This window comes from Peromyscus leucopus, chromosome 10 (genome assembly GCF_004664715.2).
Source record: "Peromyscus leucopus breed LL Stock chromosome 10, UCI_PerLeu_2.1, whole genome shotgun sequence".
Lineage (NCBI taxonomy): Eukaryota > Metazoa > Chordata > Mammalia > Rodentia > Cricetidae > Peromyscus > Peromyscus leucopus.
The window spans coordinates 63,506,539-63,521,154 of record NC_051071.1 but is presented as its reverse complement, the minus strand read 5'-3'; the positions used below and the strand labels follow the sequence as shown (position 1 = coordinate 63,521,154).

At 44.1% G+C, this 14,616-nt stretch overlaps 1 protein-coding gene and 1 long non-coding RNA gene across 4 annotated transcripts in view; one reads left to right on the top strand and one right to left on the bottom strand.

The window, feature by feature from the left end:
• Positions 1-14,616, bottom strand: part of Cep135 (centrosomal protein 135) — a 64,670-nt gene that overhangs the window by 23,350 nt on the left and 26,704 nt on the right. For all 3 annotated transcript variants that reach the window (XM_028856228.2, XM_037209111.1, XM_037209112.1), the window contains exons 12-15: positions 12,606-12,758; positions 11,070-11,222; positions 7,035-7,112; positions 3,231-3,382 (exon numbers count right to left, since the gene is read on the bottom strand). In XM_028856228.2, coding sequence (XP_028712061.1) covers positions 3,231-3,382; positions 7,035-7,112; positions 11,070-11,222; positions 12,606-12,758 — 536 coding nt within the window. The remainder of the gene's footprint in view (positions 1-3,230; positions 3,383-7,034; positions 7,113-11,069; positions 11,223-12,605; positions 12,759-14,616) is intronic.
• Positions 399-6,959, top strand: LOC119088654. Its single transcript, XR_005092344.1, has 2 exons — positions 399-1,220; positions 4,359-6,959. It is a non-coding gene; the product is annotated as an uncharacterized LOC119088654 (long non-coding RNA).

The following is a 14,616-nucleotide window of genomic DNA, read 5'->3' as shown; positions in this document are numbered from 1 at the left end:
AACTCTTATAGCATGTTTTGAAATAAATAAATAAATAAATAAACAAACAAATAAATAAATATGTGACACTCCTGGCTTTAACTGATGTACAGAAGGAAGACTAGGTAGCAGAGGGCTGAGCTGAATGCTCATGGTTCCAGGACTCCAGATGTTGAGTGAGCGGAGCACTTGAGCACAGGACTCTAGATGTCGAGTGGGAGGAGCACTTGAACACAGGACTCCAGATGTCGAGTGGGCGGAGCACTTGAGCACAGGACTCCAGATGTCGAGTGGGAGGAGGACTCTAGATGCCGAGTGGGAGGAGCACTTGAGCACAGGACTCCAGATGTTGAGGGGGCGGAGCACTGACTTGAGGTCAAGTCTGGGCAATAGTGACAACCCACAAAATAGTGTCTTGAGAACACTATGACAACTTTCATGTGTCACTGTTTGCCAGCAGTTACAAAGATCAAGGCTGTCTGCTATGGAGTGACTGAGAAGAGTGAGTTGTATAATTGGTCTGGAAAACAGTCTGTCCCCGAGCAAGGCTTGACAAACCATGGCCTACTGCTTATTTCTTTCCTGCTGCAAAGAGTTTTTATAATTAAGTGAAAAGAATCTCCACAGGAAAACATTTTGTGACATGAAAACTAAATGAACTAAAAGTATCTGTATTATTGGAAGAGAACCATAATCATCAACTGACACATGGTCTACAGTGACTTGCATTTCAGAAGCCGGTTTTCAAAGGTGAGGAGGAACTGCCTGGCCACACAGTCTAAACTACTGAGCACTGACAGGAGACTTGCTGACTCGGGCTCTGGCTGGCATGAGGAGGTATCAACTGCCATCATCCCAGCACACAGACATTTCCTTTTCACATTGTGGCGGTTAGGGTGAGCCTGCACACTGCTAGACCTCATTAAAAACTGCAGCACAAGAGAGGCAGGAGTCATTCACATTTTCAAAACTGCTGTTTTAACACTGTCTTCTGATGCTCCACCAAGAAACCAGACCAAATAGCCTCTCTGTCTACAATCAGAGCTGTGCCTGATGCAGGAGGCCTGTTTGGAAGAATGGAAATTTGGTGAAAAAAATCCTAACACACAGGAAGGGAAAGAGAAGATGGTCCATGAGGTAGAAGAGCATGAACCTTGTCCACCTGAGAATCAGCTTCCTGTATGGGACATCATGTGATCAGAGTTCGGAGAATCTACGAACTCCATTGGAAACGGCACAAGGTCTGCTCTGTGTTCTACCTCTGTAAGGGTTTGCTGTGGTTTGTGTCGGGTTTAGAGCTGAATTTGGACCTGACAGCTCGAACTCAAGTCTTATCAGTGTTTACCAAGGGAATGTGAAGACACAGTTCTTAGAGATAGTGTCTGTCTGTCTCTGTCTCTGGGTCTTCCTGTCTCTGTCTCACATACACACACAGATGGGGGGGGGAAGAAGAGGGGGGAGAGAGAGAGAGAGAGAAGGGGAGGGAGAGGAGATTTGGTTGGTGTAAAGCAGGGTTCTAAGATCATGCAATATGCCAGGTTATACAGGCAGAGGACAATTCTCATAACCCTCTCTTCCCGCACAGTGACTGAATGTCACGTAGGTGAAGGCAGAGCAGGCTGAACTCATAAGAGAAAATAGTATTTTCATAGTATCGGAACAAAAACTGCAAAGGAGCTAACCACCGGACTAAGGCACCCAAAAGAGGCCAACCACAGCGGCTGTTTCTAAGGTCATCTGTGAGGAAAAGAAAGAGGTGGTTAGGATCTGAAGGAAAAGAAAAGCAAAAAGGGCGGATTAGCAGTCCTGCAGGCAGAGCTAGAGCCCTGCATCTGTCTGTCCTCTGGAGCTGAAGACCTGGCCAGCAGAGGGGCTAGCTCCCGGCTCCCCTCCACAGAATACACGCAGACAGAGGATGGGCAAAGCTGTCTCCTTTAGCTTTTCCCAAAGCCCACATGATAGACGGCGGGCGGTAAGGCATCAAGGGAGAAAAGCTAACTAGGGCATCGGCAAGCCTGTTCCTGGTCAATGACAACCTTGGCCTTCCTTCTGCTAACGACTCTTCCCAGGACAGTGCTGCTGCTCTTCTACATCCTGCCGTGACTCCTGGTTTGGGGTGTGGGTCTGTCCGACTCTCCTCACCTCTTTTCGGCTTTCTGAATTGTAGGTGAAATTCCTGAACTTGTTCTTTATTTCCCAACTCAGCTTTCTGCAGTAGTCAATTCAGTTACTGCTCAGGAACCTTCCAATGGTAACCTTAATCAGTCTTTTTTAAAATGACCATCACTGCCCTCCTTTCTGATCGCAGTTACTGCTTCATTACTGAGTTTCATAGATAAAAATTTTGTTGACATTTGAAAATTTCTTCCTAATTTTTATGGTAAATATAACTAAGAAAAAGAGATTGCCCAACTCTTCAAAGCAGAGCCTTTCTGCTGATCTTCAGTTACTTTTTGTTCTATTTATTTATTTACTTGTTTATTTATTTGTTTGCTTGCTTATGACAGCTTTACAATGCGGGGGGTGGGGGGGTTGATGGTGACTAACACTGTTAGCTTTTATTTCTTTAAGTTTTATGTACTTGAAACTAACAAACGGCTAACCAGGGACCTAGTATCCCAATGTATACATTATGGATTACTGTACTACTATTTTATTCCCATATATGTCACCTTTGGATTTCATGAAAGAAACATTTCTTAAATTTGCCTTTTGCCCTCAAAGTCCATCGCTACTGTCTCAGTCCTCACCAGTGACCTCATCGCCCGTCTCTACGACTCCAAATCCATGCTCTATGTGCTATCAGAGTTAGTTTCCCTACCCCTTGGCTAATTTTTCGTTTTCTAAACCAGAAAGGGTTAAAAAAGGACAGAAAACATTCAGAATTTCTGTTATATTAAAAGAGGAGAGAAAAGGGAGGCAATGACTCATGAGGCAGAAGTTCCAGGAGCTCCAGGAGTCCTTCCTACAGAGGCACAGCGTCTTGAATATTTACTAAAGAACTTCTGATGACCACGTCAACTTGTGAAAGTTCCAAGGCTACGGATACCCAGATGTCTCCAGACTCCCTCAGTAAGTCAGAGCACATGCAGACCTCCCCACATCCTGCCTAAAAGCTCCGGGAAGACTGTCCCATGAGGCCAACTCGGGAAACCACTGTGCAAAGACACGGAGCACAACAGCATGGTTATGAACCTTGCATAACCAGAAGAAACGTGTCCCAGGGTGAAGGAAATCTTTAACAGACTTACCTGAGAGAGTTCATCTCTGTTTTCTGATGAGAGGAGTCCCCAGTCACGTGGCTAAGCTTTTGAGCTTGGAGCTTTGACTTGTTATCTAGGGACTCCACTGTTTCTTCCAACAGTAATATTTTAGATTGCAATTCATATTTTTCATTTTCAAGCTATAATTTAAATTTAAAACATTAATAAGCATATATATGGCAATGTCTTATTTTTCACAGGTACTCTTTACTAATATTTCTAGAAAACAATTATGGAAATATATTCGATTATTAAAACCCTGAACGTCAACTATACTCTTATGAACGAGACGTCAGGATGAGAGCATCCACCTGCCTTCCCTCACTATCACCATGACAACGCAAGAAAACACATAAACACAATGACAGAAAAGAAACAGGAAGGGAGGGAGACTAGGCAGGACGAAAAATAAGAGGTGCTTCCTAAAACACAAACAAAACCCACAAAAAAATCCCTCCACAGTTTATCTCCAGCTTTTGGAACCAATAGAACCTCTCACCACCCCACCCCCGAAAAAAAAACCCTCAAAACCTGCAATAAGTAAACAGGAATTATACAAAAATGAGAGCTGAAAAGAATGTAACCACAAGATGGTCGAGATTTTTGTGAGAAACACAGTGAAAGCTTTCCTTGAGTGCATAAAATAAGACCTGACTTAAGTAGATGGCCAGGCTTCGCTTCTCTGGGTAGGAACATAATGCTATAAATGTGCTAAAATTTCACCAAATTATAAATTCAATGAAATGCCAATAAAAGCAATTCCTAATGGATGGTATCTTACACTTTATGTTTAAATTATTTTAGGAGAAACAAAATAAAACAAATTGGGAGTGAAAGAATGCAAATAAATTTACCATAAGAGATACTAAAATAAACAATAAAGCTATTGTAATTAAAACTGGCTTCATGTAGAAATGGACAAGCAAATACACCTAGTTTTCCCATGTAAGAATATGTACAATATGAAGAAATCATAAAACAAAAATAATATCCCTTACGTGGCTTAAAAAATATTACCTGATTCTCTATGGGCAGGCCTTAGTCGTACCCTTTTTCTGCCACACGAACCCCAACCCTGAATCTTGTTTCTTTTCTGTTTTGTTTTGTTTTTTTCAGATGGAATCTTGCTATGTTCCACAGGCTATCCTTGAACTGCTCTGCTCAAGTGACCCCCTGCCTCAGCCTCCCACATGGCAGAGTCTGCAGGAATGCACACCGCACCAACCATCTTGTCTTTCTTCAGTGCATCACAGTGACACTCCTTCCTAAACCACAGACTGCTCAGCTTCGCTTGTTTCTGAACTTTACACGAATAGAATCACACTGCATGCTTTCTTCAGCAACTTACTGCATAGGTACAAGATGCATTAGTACTAGTCATACACGTGGATGTTAGTAACTTTCCTATTTCCGCTCGACAGCACTCAGTATGATTTATAATCACATATTTGTTCACATAAATACTCCAGGCTTTGTGGGACCTATGGTCCACCACTATCACCACCACTCCAGGGAAGCACGAGAATAGATACAGAAACACAACAAAGGAGCTGGTCAGTCTCTGCTCTAAAACCCACTCTACAGAGCAGTTAGAGCGTCTGGTCTAGGAACCACAGTTTGCCGACCTTTCCTATACAGTAACTGTCTAGAAGTGAGCTGCTGACTTGGCAGCACGCAGCTGCTATGATGGTGCCTGCTGTGGTTTGAACATGTTTACTACAGACTCGGGGGTGAAGGCTTGGTCCCCAGCCGGTGGCACTGTTCGGGGAGGAGGTGGGAACTTCAGGAAGTAGGACCTTATAGAAGCAAGGAGGTTGGCCTTGGGATGGCCTGGGATGATGCCTCATGTTCCCCGCCTCCCGGCTTCATGGCTCTCTGGCTGTCGTGTGAGCAGTGCTAATCTCCCAGACCCTCTACACCATCAAGTTCTGCTCTGGCTTCAGAGCCACGAAATGGAAGCAGCCATGGACTGAACCCAAATAAACCTTTCCGTGAGTTGCCTTGCTCACAGATATGAAAGGCCGACACACAGAAAAGTGGAGTGGGCTGCTGTGACTCCCTAACCGTGTGGTTCAGAAGCCTTCGGGACTAGCTGATAGAAGTCTGGGGAAGTGAGCTACGAAAACCCAAGACTGTTGTAATGCAGAGGCGGTCAGGCAGTTCTGATGGGGGAAGAGCAGAATGCTGCAGGACCGTGGACAGCTAAATGCCAGGTTCATGGGTTTCAGGTGGACAAGGACTCTGGGGAAAAGGACTAGAAGCCATGTGTGTTACACTGTGGCAAAGAATGTAAGTTCTGTATGTGCCCCAAATATCAAGGACGAATGAACCTGGAGGAGGAAACTGGAGGCTGCCAAGCATGCATGCTGTGGCTTGGTTATTTCCGGCAGCCTTCAGCCAGGTTTGCAGTGAAAGCTGGGAGCAAACACCAGAGTGGAGAGTTTGAAAACCTCCAAGTTACAGCCAGAAAAGAAAGGAAAGGAAAGTGAGGAAAAAGGAACGGACAGCCGCTGAAGAAACTAGCCACACCAACAAGAAGTCAGACTTTGTAACAGGATAAGAAGCCCTGAGAGCTTGGCTTGCTCGCGCTCACCTCTGGCCCAAGGGCAGAAAAGGACGAACAAGTGTAAACCCCTGTGAAAGACTGGGCTTTGGGGGCTGCTTCCTGTTCACACCGTGGGAAGTGTTTCTCAGTGGCTGCTGCAGCCAAGGTCCAAGTCGGCCTGGCTCCTGCTCAAAGCGGCAGCAGGCATTGTGTGAACCTCATGCTTCAGCACTGAGGAGCTAGCTGTAAACATCTTAAAATTTCTTATTTTAAGCCAATTTCTTATTCTTGGTATCTTAATATATGTAGCCGTTCATTCAGGAAAGAACTGCTAAATAACCACTCTTTACTCACTGATCTGGGTTTCTCTATATGTTGGATTCCTTTATGTGGATTTGTTACATTTGGTTTCATCAGATAAGAACTAAGAATTAGTCCCTATCTTAATTATAACGGCCCTAAACACCCAGGACCAATGTTCCTTAAACTTCTATGTGACTTTTGGCTCTTGGGTTCTGTATAAATCCTGGAATTTCAGAGTAGCCAACTGTAGAAAATGTGTACTATCTAGTTAGTCTAGAGTGGTTGCTTCTGTACTGAACATATACAATAGTTTTCCTATCATTATTTCCTAAACAGCACAGTATAACAACTGTTTATACCTCTACACTGTGTAAGGCATTATATAATTAAAGTACTAAAAAATCTAAGTGTGCTTTAAAGAATATGGGAGGATGTATAGGTTATATGCAATATTCTGCCACTTTATACAACTAACTTGAGAATCTTCAGACTTGGTTATCTGGGGAAGTCCTGGAGGCAATCTCCTGAAGAGACTGGGGGCTAATTATAAAGAAAATTAACAATGAGCTTCACTTTGCAGTCTGTCTGTATTCTGTAATTACTTTTATAAGACCAAACCACAATAATCACGGCTAGCTACTACCAATGACTGTAATATTCCAGGACTCTTGAGTGTGGCGTGTGTGTTGTTCTGTTCACCCATCACATTTTCACAGAAACCCTGAGAAACGGAAGTGCCAGTCCTAAGTCATAAATGAAAAACACTGGAAGACAGAAGAGCCGAGAAACTGGTCTAGACAGGAAGCCAGATTTGAACCAAGTAACAAGTCTCGGAGCACACACTCCTCCTCGCTGCATATTACAATTTTCAAAAACATACACTAAAAGCATCACTGGCAGTCGGTCATCTAATATAATATGTCCCAAATCCTTTGATAAATTACCTGGTGATTCATGTATGTCAAATCTTCAATAGTTTTCTCTAATTCTGATTTTCCAAAAACATTCATTTCTTGGATACTCTGAAAGAGAATTTTATAGAAAATGTTCATTTGTACCAAATAATCACAAAAGTAAGTAATGCAAGTTTGCAGAGCTTTGTCTCCTATTTCAAAGACTCTATGAGTGTTCTAGAAAGGTCAGACATTTTATAAAAGCATTCTTTCACTTAGAAAAAGTCACATTTCCAACCTTCATGTGTCGCACAGAAAAGAAAATGGAGTGAACTGGTTTAAAGAGACTTAGGTGGATGGACCCTTGTTAACACCGGCGTCACACAGAGAAGAGCACACTAAGTCCCAAGTGCGGGACTGTGCCCTCACAAGAGGAGATGGAAGGCCCCCACCGCCCGTTTACTTTTCACGGTGCTGCTGACTGAACCAAGAGCCTCACGCCAGGTTAGAGCTCTGCGGCCGAGCCAGAACTCAGACGTAAGAAAAACAGACACAAAGAAGAAAACAGACGAGCAGGAAGACATAGGCAACAGCATGGAGAAGACCAGGAGTAAGAACTGCTGCTCAGGATGGGAGGAAGGCGCGCTTTCAGCTCCCAATGCTGCCGAGTCAAGGACACTAAGGCAATGGTGACTGTTTGTCCAGGGGAGATGCATGCTCATGCTCATGCTCTCCATTAGAAAACTATAGTCGATATGACTGCACATCCAGTTAAAGGGATCAACTAACCAGTGCTGATATATGCTCTCTACCAAGGACCAAGCAAGGTGCAGCCAGGAGTAAAGTCTCTGACATCATAGATTTTATACAGCCTCAGAAAAAAGACAGACCTAAAACAAGAAACTAAAATAAAGCCATGAAGGCAGGAGGGCAAGAGTTCAAGGTGATCCTCAGTTCTAGAGCAAGTTTAAGTCAGCCTGAGCTACATGAGACCTTGTCTCAAAATAAATAGATGGTGCTCGAAAGTGCTATGCAGGCTGCTGAAGGGAGACTGACATCCAGAGTTGCAGCCAGTCCTGGACCTTGCATGCTGCAACACTCACCTGCCAGGTAAGATATGACGGCTGTCACAGGGTAACTCCTTATCATCAGAGTCAAGGCCTGCTCCACAGAGCGGAATTGCATGTCTGATGCTGGAAGCCTGATCAAAGGCCCACGGCTATTGAGGTCAGAGTCTGTAGGGTAGAACCTGTTGTTGCTCTAATGTTCTAAATGCCCATGCTGTCAAAGTGCCTCCAAATATTTATGCTCACACCTACACACCTGGCCAGCTCTCTCGACCTTGGTCAGAGAGGTTCCTCTTTGCAGTGACTGCAGTCAATGGAGAGCTGCAGAACTGCCTAAGTGCTGAGAATAAGAGCCTTACACTGTACATGTATACAGTTCCCCTCCCCCACCTAGGATAAGGGGACATTATAGAGTGGGGGTAGAAAAGATGTGCGAGCTGGGAGATGGGGGAGGGTGCCCCGAAACCCTGTCTTCTGGACATGGCATGCCATCACACTCAGGAACTCACAGCTGCTGGGGTTAGTGCACAAGGCCTACACACACTCAAGCCAGCCCGCACTGCAGCACTGACGGAGTGGACGGTCTCCGGTCGCACCCCTCACTGAGGACCGACTGGCAGTTCACAGTCCGAGGAAGGAGACCATCGTTTTGTAAGGATGTGATCACTATAGGACCCCAGGCCCCAGCGGATGGCCCCAAACCATGAACATAGGGGCAGCAGTAACTGGAGTTAGTGGGTGATTAAAAAAAAAGAGAGGGAGAAATTGAAACATGAGGGGAGTTGGGAGAGGTTAAAAAGAATATGTATGATCATATTTCATTGTATACATGCATGAATTCTCAAGCATAAAGGAAAATAAATATAAATAAGTAATTTTTTTCTAGGCAAGGGGCTTTATTTTCATATGTCAAAAGGAATCTAGAGCCTGGATGTTTACCCTGGAGATAAAGGTAAGAAAAGATAGAGAAGGGCATTGGAAGAGGTGGCACACTCTTTCAGTCGTCTGTGCAGAAGACCTGTGGCAAGAAAAGGACCCTTAAGCCAGGAGCCTTGAAAAAAGGGAGTAGGAAAAAGCAAAAATGAGTGTCGGGGAAAGATGTCTAATGATCTTGTAAGAGGTAATGAACTTTACGAGAAGAAACACGAGCGGATTTGCATCTATGAAAGATGAGTCTAAAATCAATGTTAAACATGAATCAGAGCACAAAGGCCCCGCTACAGTAATGCATGTGAGAATAACCACAACAGGTGGGGGCAGAAGACAAAGGAGCACACACTGCAAAGGAAAGGAACAAGGACTCAAGGAGACCATAAACACAGATGGGTGAGGCTAGGCAAGTTATTTAAATTCACGGCTCTCATCTGTCAACAGGAACGATCAGAAAAGGCTTTTGTGAAGATCTACTATGATGGCTGTTTAGAAAGCATGGAACAGACCCTCCTGGGAAAGGCTTAGTTGTTCGGGAGGCAGCACTGATGGCCTTGGCTGACAGCTGTCTCGGAGCTCTCAGGGAGAGCTTAGTCATAATGGCTGTTGGAAAGCAGAATAGCCAGGAGAGCGACAGGACACACTCCAGAGGGCCGGAGGAGTCAGATGAGCAGTGCTGTTTGTGAAGGAAAGGTCTCTTGTAAATTCACAAAAGCCCGCCTCCTACAACCCAGAAGGGTTCTGCTCAACGGAATGCAGCCTTTCTGAGTTGTTAGTACTAAAACGGTTTTCAAGAAGTCTATTTTAAGTGTCTGGTCATTACAACAGATATGGAAAAGGGTGAGTGAGTTGCTGTGCTAAAGGATGTCATACTGCACAGAAGCTTTCTCACTGGTAATTTTAACTGATTTTTTTTTTTTTTTTTTTAATTTCTAGAAGGCAGCATTCCAAAAGACTCCAATTAAAAACATTCTTACACTGTCTTTGGGTATAAAACTTTAACTAAAACTTGTAGTATAAAGACTATGCTTAAAGTGTTTAATTTTTTTTTTGTTCCTAATTTTAGTGGCCACTTTCAAAGCATTCATTTCATAATATTAACTGGAAGTGACCACAGCTTCCACAACAAGAACACTCAGAACTTACCGTGTGGATGTACTATAAGACAATGCTTTGTATGTATTAACACAATTATTTGGGAGCAATTATAAGAATTATAATCTACCAAAGCGAATTGAAAGCATCACACAAATACTCATATGAGCACTACTCATGGATAAACCTTAAGGATATCCTGCTGAGAAACACCAAACATTAAAACACACAGGTGGATTGGGGATGTAGCTCAGTGTTTGTCTTGTATATGCTAGACCCTGGGTTCAGTGCCCAACATCACAAAACGAAAGAAAATCCCATATTTAGTGATTCAGTTCATGTGAAACATCCAGAGAAAGCACAGATGCAGAAAGTGAATCAGTAGTGCCTACAGCTGAGGAGGCCTGGAGCAAAGTGAAAGCTATTATCATGGATACAAGGTTCCTTACTGTGGTAATGAGTTTTTCTAAGATTAATTATGGTGAAAGTTATAAAAGACAGGGAGAAAAAGAAGAGCAGAAACCACTGAACTGTCCCTTTCATTAAATGGGTAAATTGTCTGCTAGGTGAAAAATAACCATTGTCGATAAGTAAAGAAGAAAAGGACACCACTCTGGACCTACAACAATCCCGAGTTCAGGGTGCGGCATGCTGCTTCTGCAAGGACTGAGAGCACATGTCTTGGGCTTTGGGGTCAAATGTGTCTGCTGTGACTTCCCAACTCTGCCACCATGGTAGGAGAGAAGCTATGGACAAGACTTTATGATGATGGAATACTCTTAGCTATGGGCCACACACACACAGTGGTTCGGACTGGGCTGGCATGCTGCTCTGTTAGCTCCGCCTCCATGTTTAGTCTAAAGAGTAACTTCACAGGACAGTGCAGTTATAAAGGGAGGCAGCGGGGGAGGGGCATACGAACGCACGCCATCTTCACTTCTTCCCAAATCCTTAATAAATTACCTTTCAAAAAGATGTAAACTGAATTACTTACTTCCAATTTTTCTCTCAGAGCTTCGTTTTCTGCTGTAATTCTTCTTAAGTCAAATAGTACACGCTCTTTCTCCTTTTCCATACAGCTAACAAGATTGCTGGAGACTGTCACGTTAGTGGACTCCTGTTTTAGTGCAGATAACTCTTCCTTCGCCTTAAAGCATTAAAAGACATAAAAGTACTTTGGATATATTCCATTACTTTAAAAGGAGGGTGGGGCAGGGACATATTAAATACATGCCACTTTCCCTTTCTTCCCAAATCCCAATAAAAAAGAGGGAAAGGATTAAAATTAAATACTAAAGTCCCAAAGGTAAGAAGATTGAGAGAAGCTGCAGCCACAAAACACTGGAAACTAGAAGCAGACGGACAGAGAATTAACTAGGTAGACTAGAAAGCTAAAAGCTAAGTCTACTGTGGGGGAGACTCCAGAAGTGGATCCATTTAATGAATGCACTGCCAAGTCCTAGAAGAGCTCACAAAAGTGAAGGTGCCTCGTGACTTACGTCTCCCCATCCTGTCAACTCGCCATCTGCCAGCTCAGCTCCGTAGCAGGGCCAGGCTGTGGCAATGCTGGCCTCCCCAGAGCAGATTTCCCCAGGAGCTAACCTCAGAGTGTGTGTGCACCACTGGCTCTCACTGACTGGCCAGCCTGTGTAGTGGGTAGCCATTCCAGCTTTGGTCTGGAAGTTCCAACCACCATTGAGGCTTCAGTAACTGTCATGCCCACAAGGCGGGGCCAAGGGAGGACCCTGAGACCCGGATGCGCCGGCTCTCTTGGTTCCTAGACCCTGGATGCTGGAGGTAGACCAAGCAGAGTTCTCCAGAGAACACGGCCAGACTGCGCCACACCTTTCCTAGACCCTGCAACCTACCTATCCCTTCATTTGTAAGTTACGCCAGTAAATAAACCTCCCTTTTAACTACATGGAGTGGCCTTAATAATTTCACCAATAACTGGCACCCAACGTGGGGCAAATTCCAAAGGCCTGGGTGGCTCCCTGGGCCTGGGCTAACAGGCTTTGGAGACTCACCTGTCTTGACCCAAGTGCTAGGCTACAATGAGAGCCACCATGCCAGGCTGTCAGGTGTGCGGCTCTGACCTCAGGTCCTCACGCTTGTGCAGCAGGCACTGGACATCGGAGCCATCTCTTCAGACACAGAGGCTAACTTAAGAGCCCATGTTTCAAACAGTGGCTGCATCTCCAGTCTGTCCCTGGGATTCAGATAGGTGGTAGCACATCTAAAGCTGCCACAGAGCCTTCTAAGATCTGTTCAGTTACTTTCAGAGCCAAGAGACAATCTCTAACTGACCTGATGCGCTGATAAGCAAGAAAAGAGGGAGTACAAACAGGAAAAAGAGAGAAGTACCTATTTTGAGAAGATGATGACAGAAAACTACTACCATGTATCATCTTAATGGGGAAAGAAAATCATGGAGTCCCACGTGTTAGGAAAATATGCGGGACACAGAGTGGTTCTGTTTTAGCTAACTGATTTGAAACAACCTGCTGGATTAACTGGACCAATTTCTTACCTCGTTATACAAGACACTTAGTTTATCCCTTTCTGCTGTGAGCAGTTTCACGTTGCACTGTATATCCTCCATGTATTTTTCAAATCTTTCTAGCATGCGCTGAAGCTCATCTCTTTCTCTCGTGATCAGATGAATATCTGAATTGTGATCACCCTGAAACAATTAAAAAGATGCACATTAACATTTGTTATCATTTCAACCGTGTGGTTATCACAGAGACTCTGGCAATGAGGCTGGCTGAAGCAGGCTCCCAGACAGCAGAACAGAGGTTCTTCTAATGGAATGAGTACATTCCATGAGAACAGCCGAAGGCACAGGCAGGAATGGTGCACATTCCCTGGCTAGGGTTCTCAGAAAGGTCCACGGCTGCCAACGCCACCACCTGTGCAGGTCTCATTAGATGCTTCCACGGCTGCGCTCCTCAGCTGTTCCCATGACACACTGGTGGCACCTAATCTCTAGACAAGGAGGTCAGCAGCACTTGGAAGCCTGTACACATGAAGTCAAGGGTCCATGCTGGAATCTTCGGGAGGAGAGTATAGGACATTTGGTCAAGTCTTCCATGTCAGTCTGATGCATGGTAAGTTTTCAGAGTCATTACTGTGTAACTCTCTGCCAAAGAGAGTCCAGGAAGGCATGTGTGTACCTGTTTTCTATGACTGACCATTAAGGCTGGCGTCTCAGGTACAACAGCCCCAGCTGACTCAGCTTCATACCTACATGGGGTCTGTCTGTGCAATGGTACAAGTTTAAATATTTCCACCAGACAGCACATATTAGGATGTTCACCAACTAGGCAAAATTTCTTCCAACATTCCCCTGATTTCCAACATTTCTAAGAATGTATCTACTATCATTGTATAATTCAAAAGATCCAGTCATCACTGCCATGAAAATGAGGATTGTAAATTTACAGCATGTTAATGTCAATGACCTAAATACAGAAACCCTGATAAACTGCTACACTAGTGTGGCAGTTTAAATGAGAATGACCCCTGTAGGCTCTTATGTTTGAATATTTAGTCCTAAGTTGCTGGAACTGTTTGGTAAGGATTGGAGGTGTGGCCTTGTTAGAGGAGGTGTCACTGGCGCAGGCTTTGAACTTTCAAAAGACTCCCTTTCCCAGTGTGCTCTCTGCTTCCTGCTTGTGGATCCAACTGTGAGCTCTCAGCTGTTCCTGCCACTCCTCTGCTCTGCTTCCATGAACGCGCTCCCTCTGAAATCATAAGCAAATTAAACCCTTTCTTTTATATGTTGCCTTGGCCATGGTGTTTTGTCACAGAAGGAGTAAAGTAATATACAACTGGAAAGAGCCTTGGCTTATATTATTTGATATCCACTGAGCATATACAACACCAGTGAAGACTCAGTGAATGATAGAAATGTGTGAGGTGGCTCCACAAAGGGATCAGCTACCCTTTTTATTAAACAGGCACATGTGAGCATGATGGACATGACTGGATAGCACGGACACACTGAAGGGCAAGCTGTTTACATGACAAGAGCAGAGAGCCTGTGACCTAACATATTACGGAATGCAGTCTGCACAGACCCCAGAGAAGGAGTGCAATGAATAAAGATCCACGACTGTTCTCATTACTGTCTACACCTCAGCTTAAATGTCACTCTCTACAAGGAATCCCTCCAGATTCTCCACATAATTCAGATGTAGGAAAAACTCGAGTGTTCTGAATTGCTCCTGTACAATCTTCATTAGCACCTAATATAAATGAGAACTTAAAAGTTATTTAGCAGTCAGGGATGTAGCTCAATGGTAGCTACACCCCTCAAATTTATATGATGTTTTTAATGTACTTATTACGCAGAATTTCTGTGAGACACAGGAAGCTCCTGTTTTTGTCATTTTCTGTTCAGTACTTGGTATAGGATCTGAACATTTCCTGACTTGTTTGCTCGAGGGGAATACTACACTTTTCCATAAATGCATCTTGTATGTAATATTTACAGTACTACCATGCAATGTATGCTAATTAATGCCCTTTCTCCACTC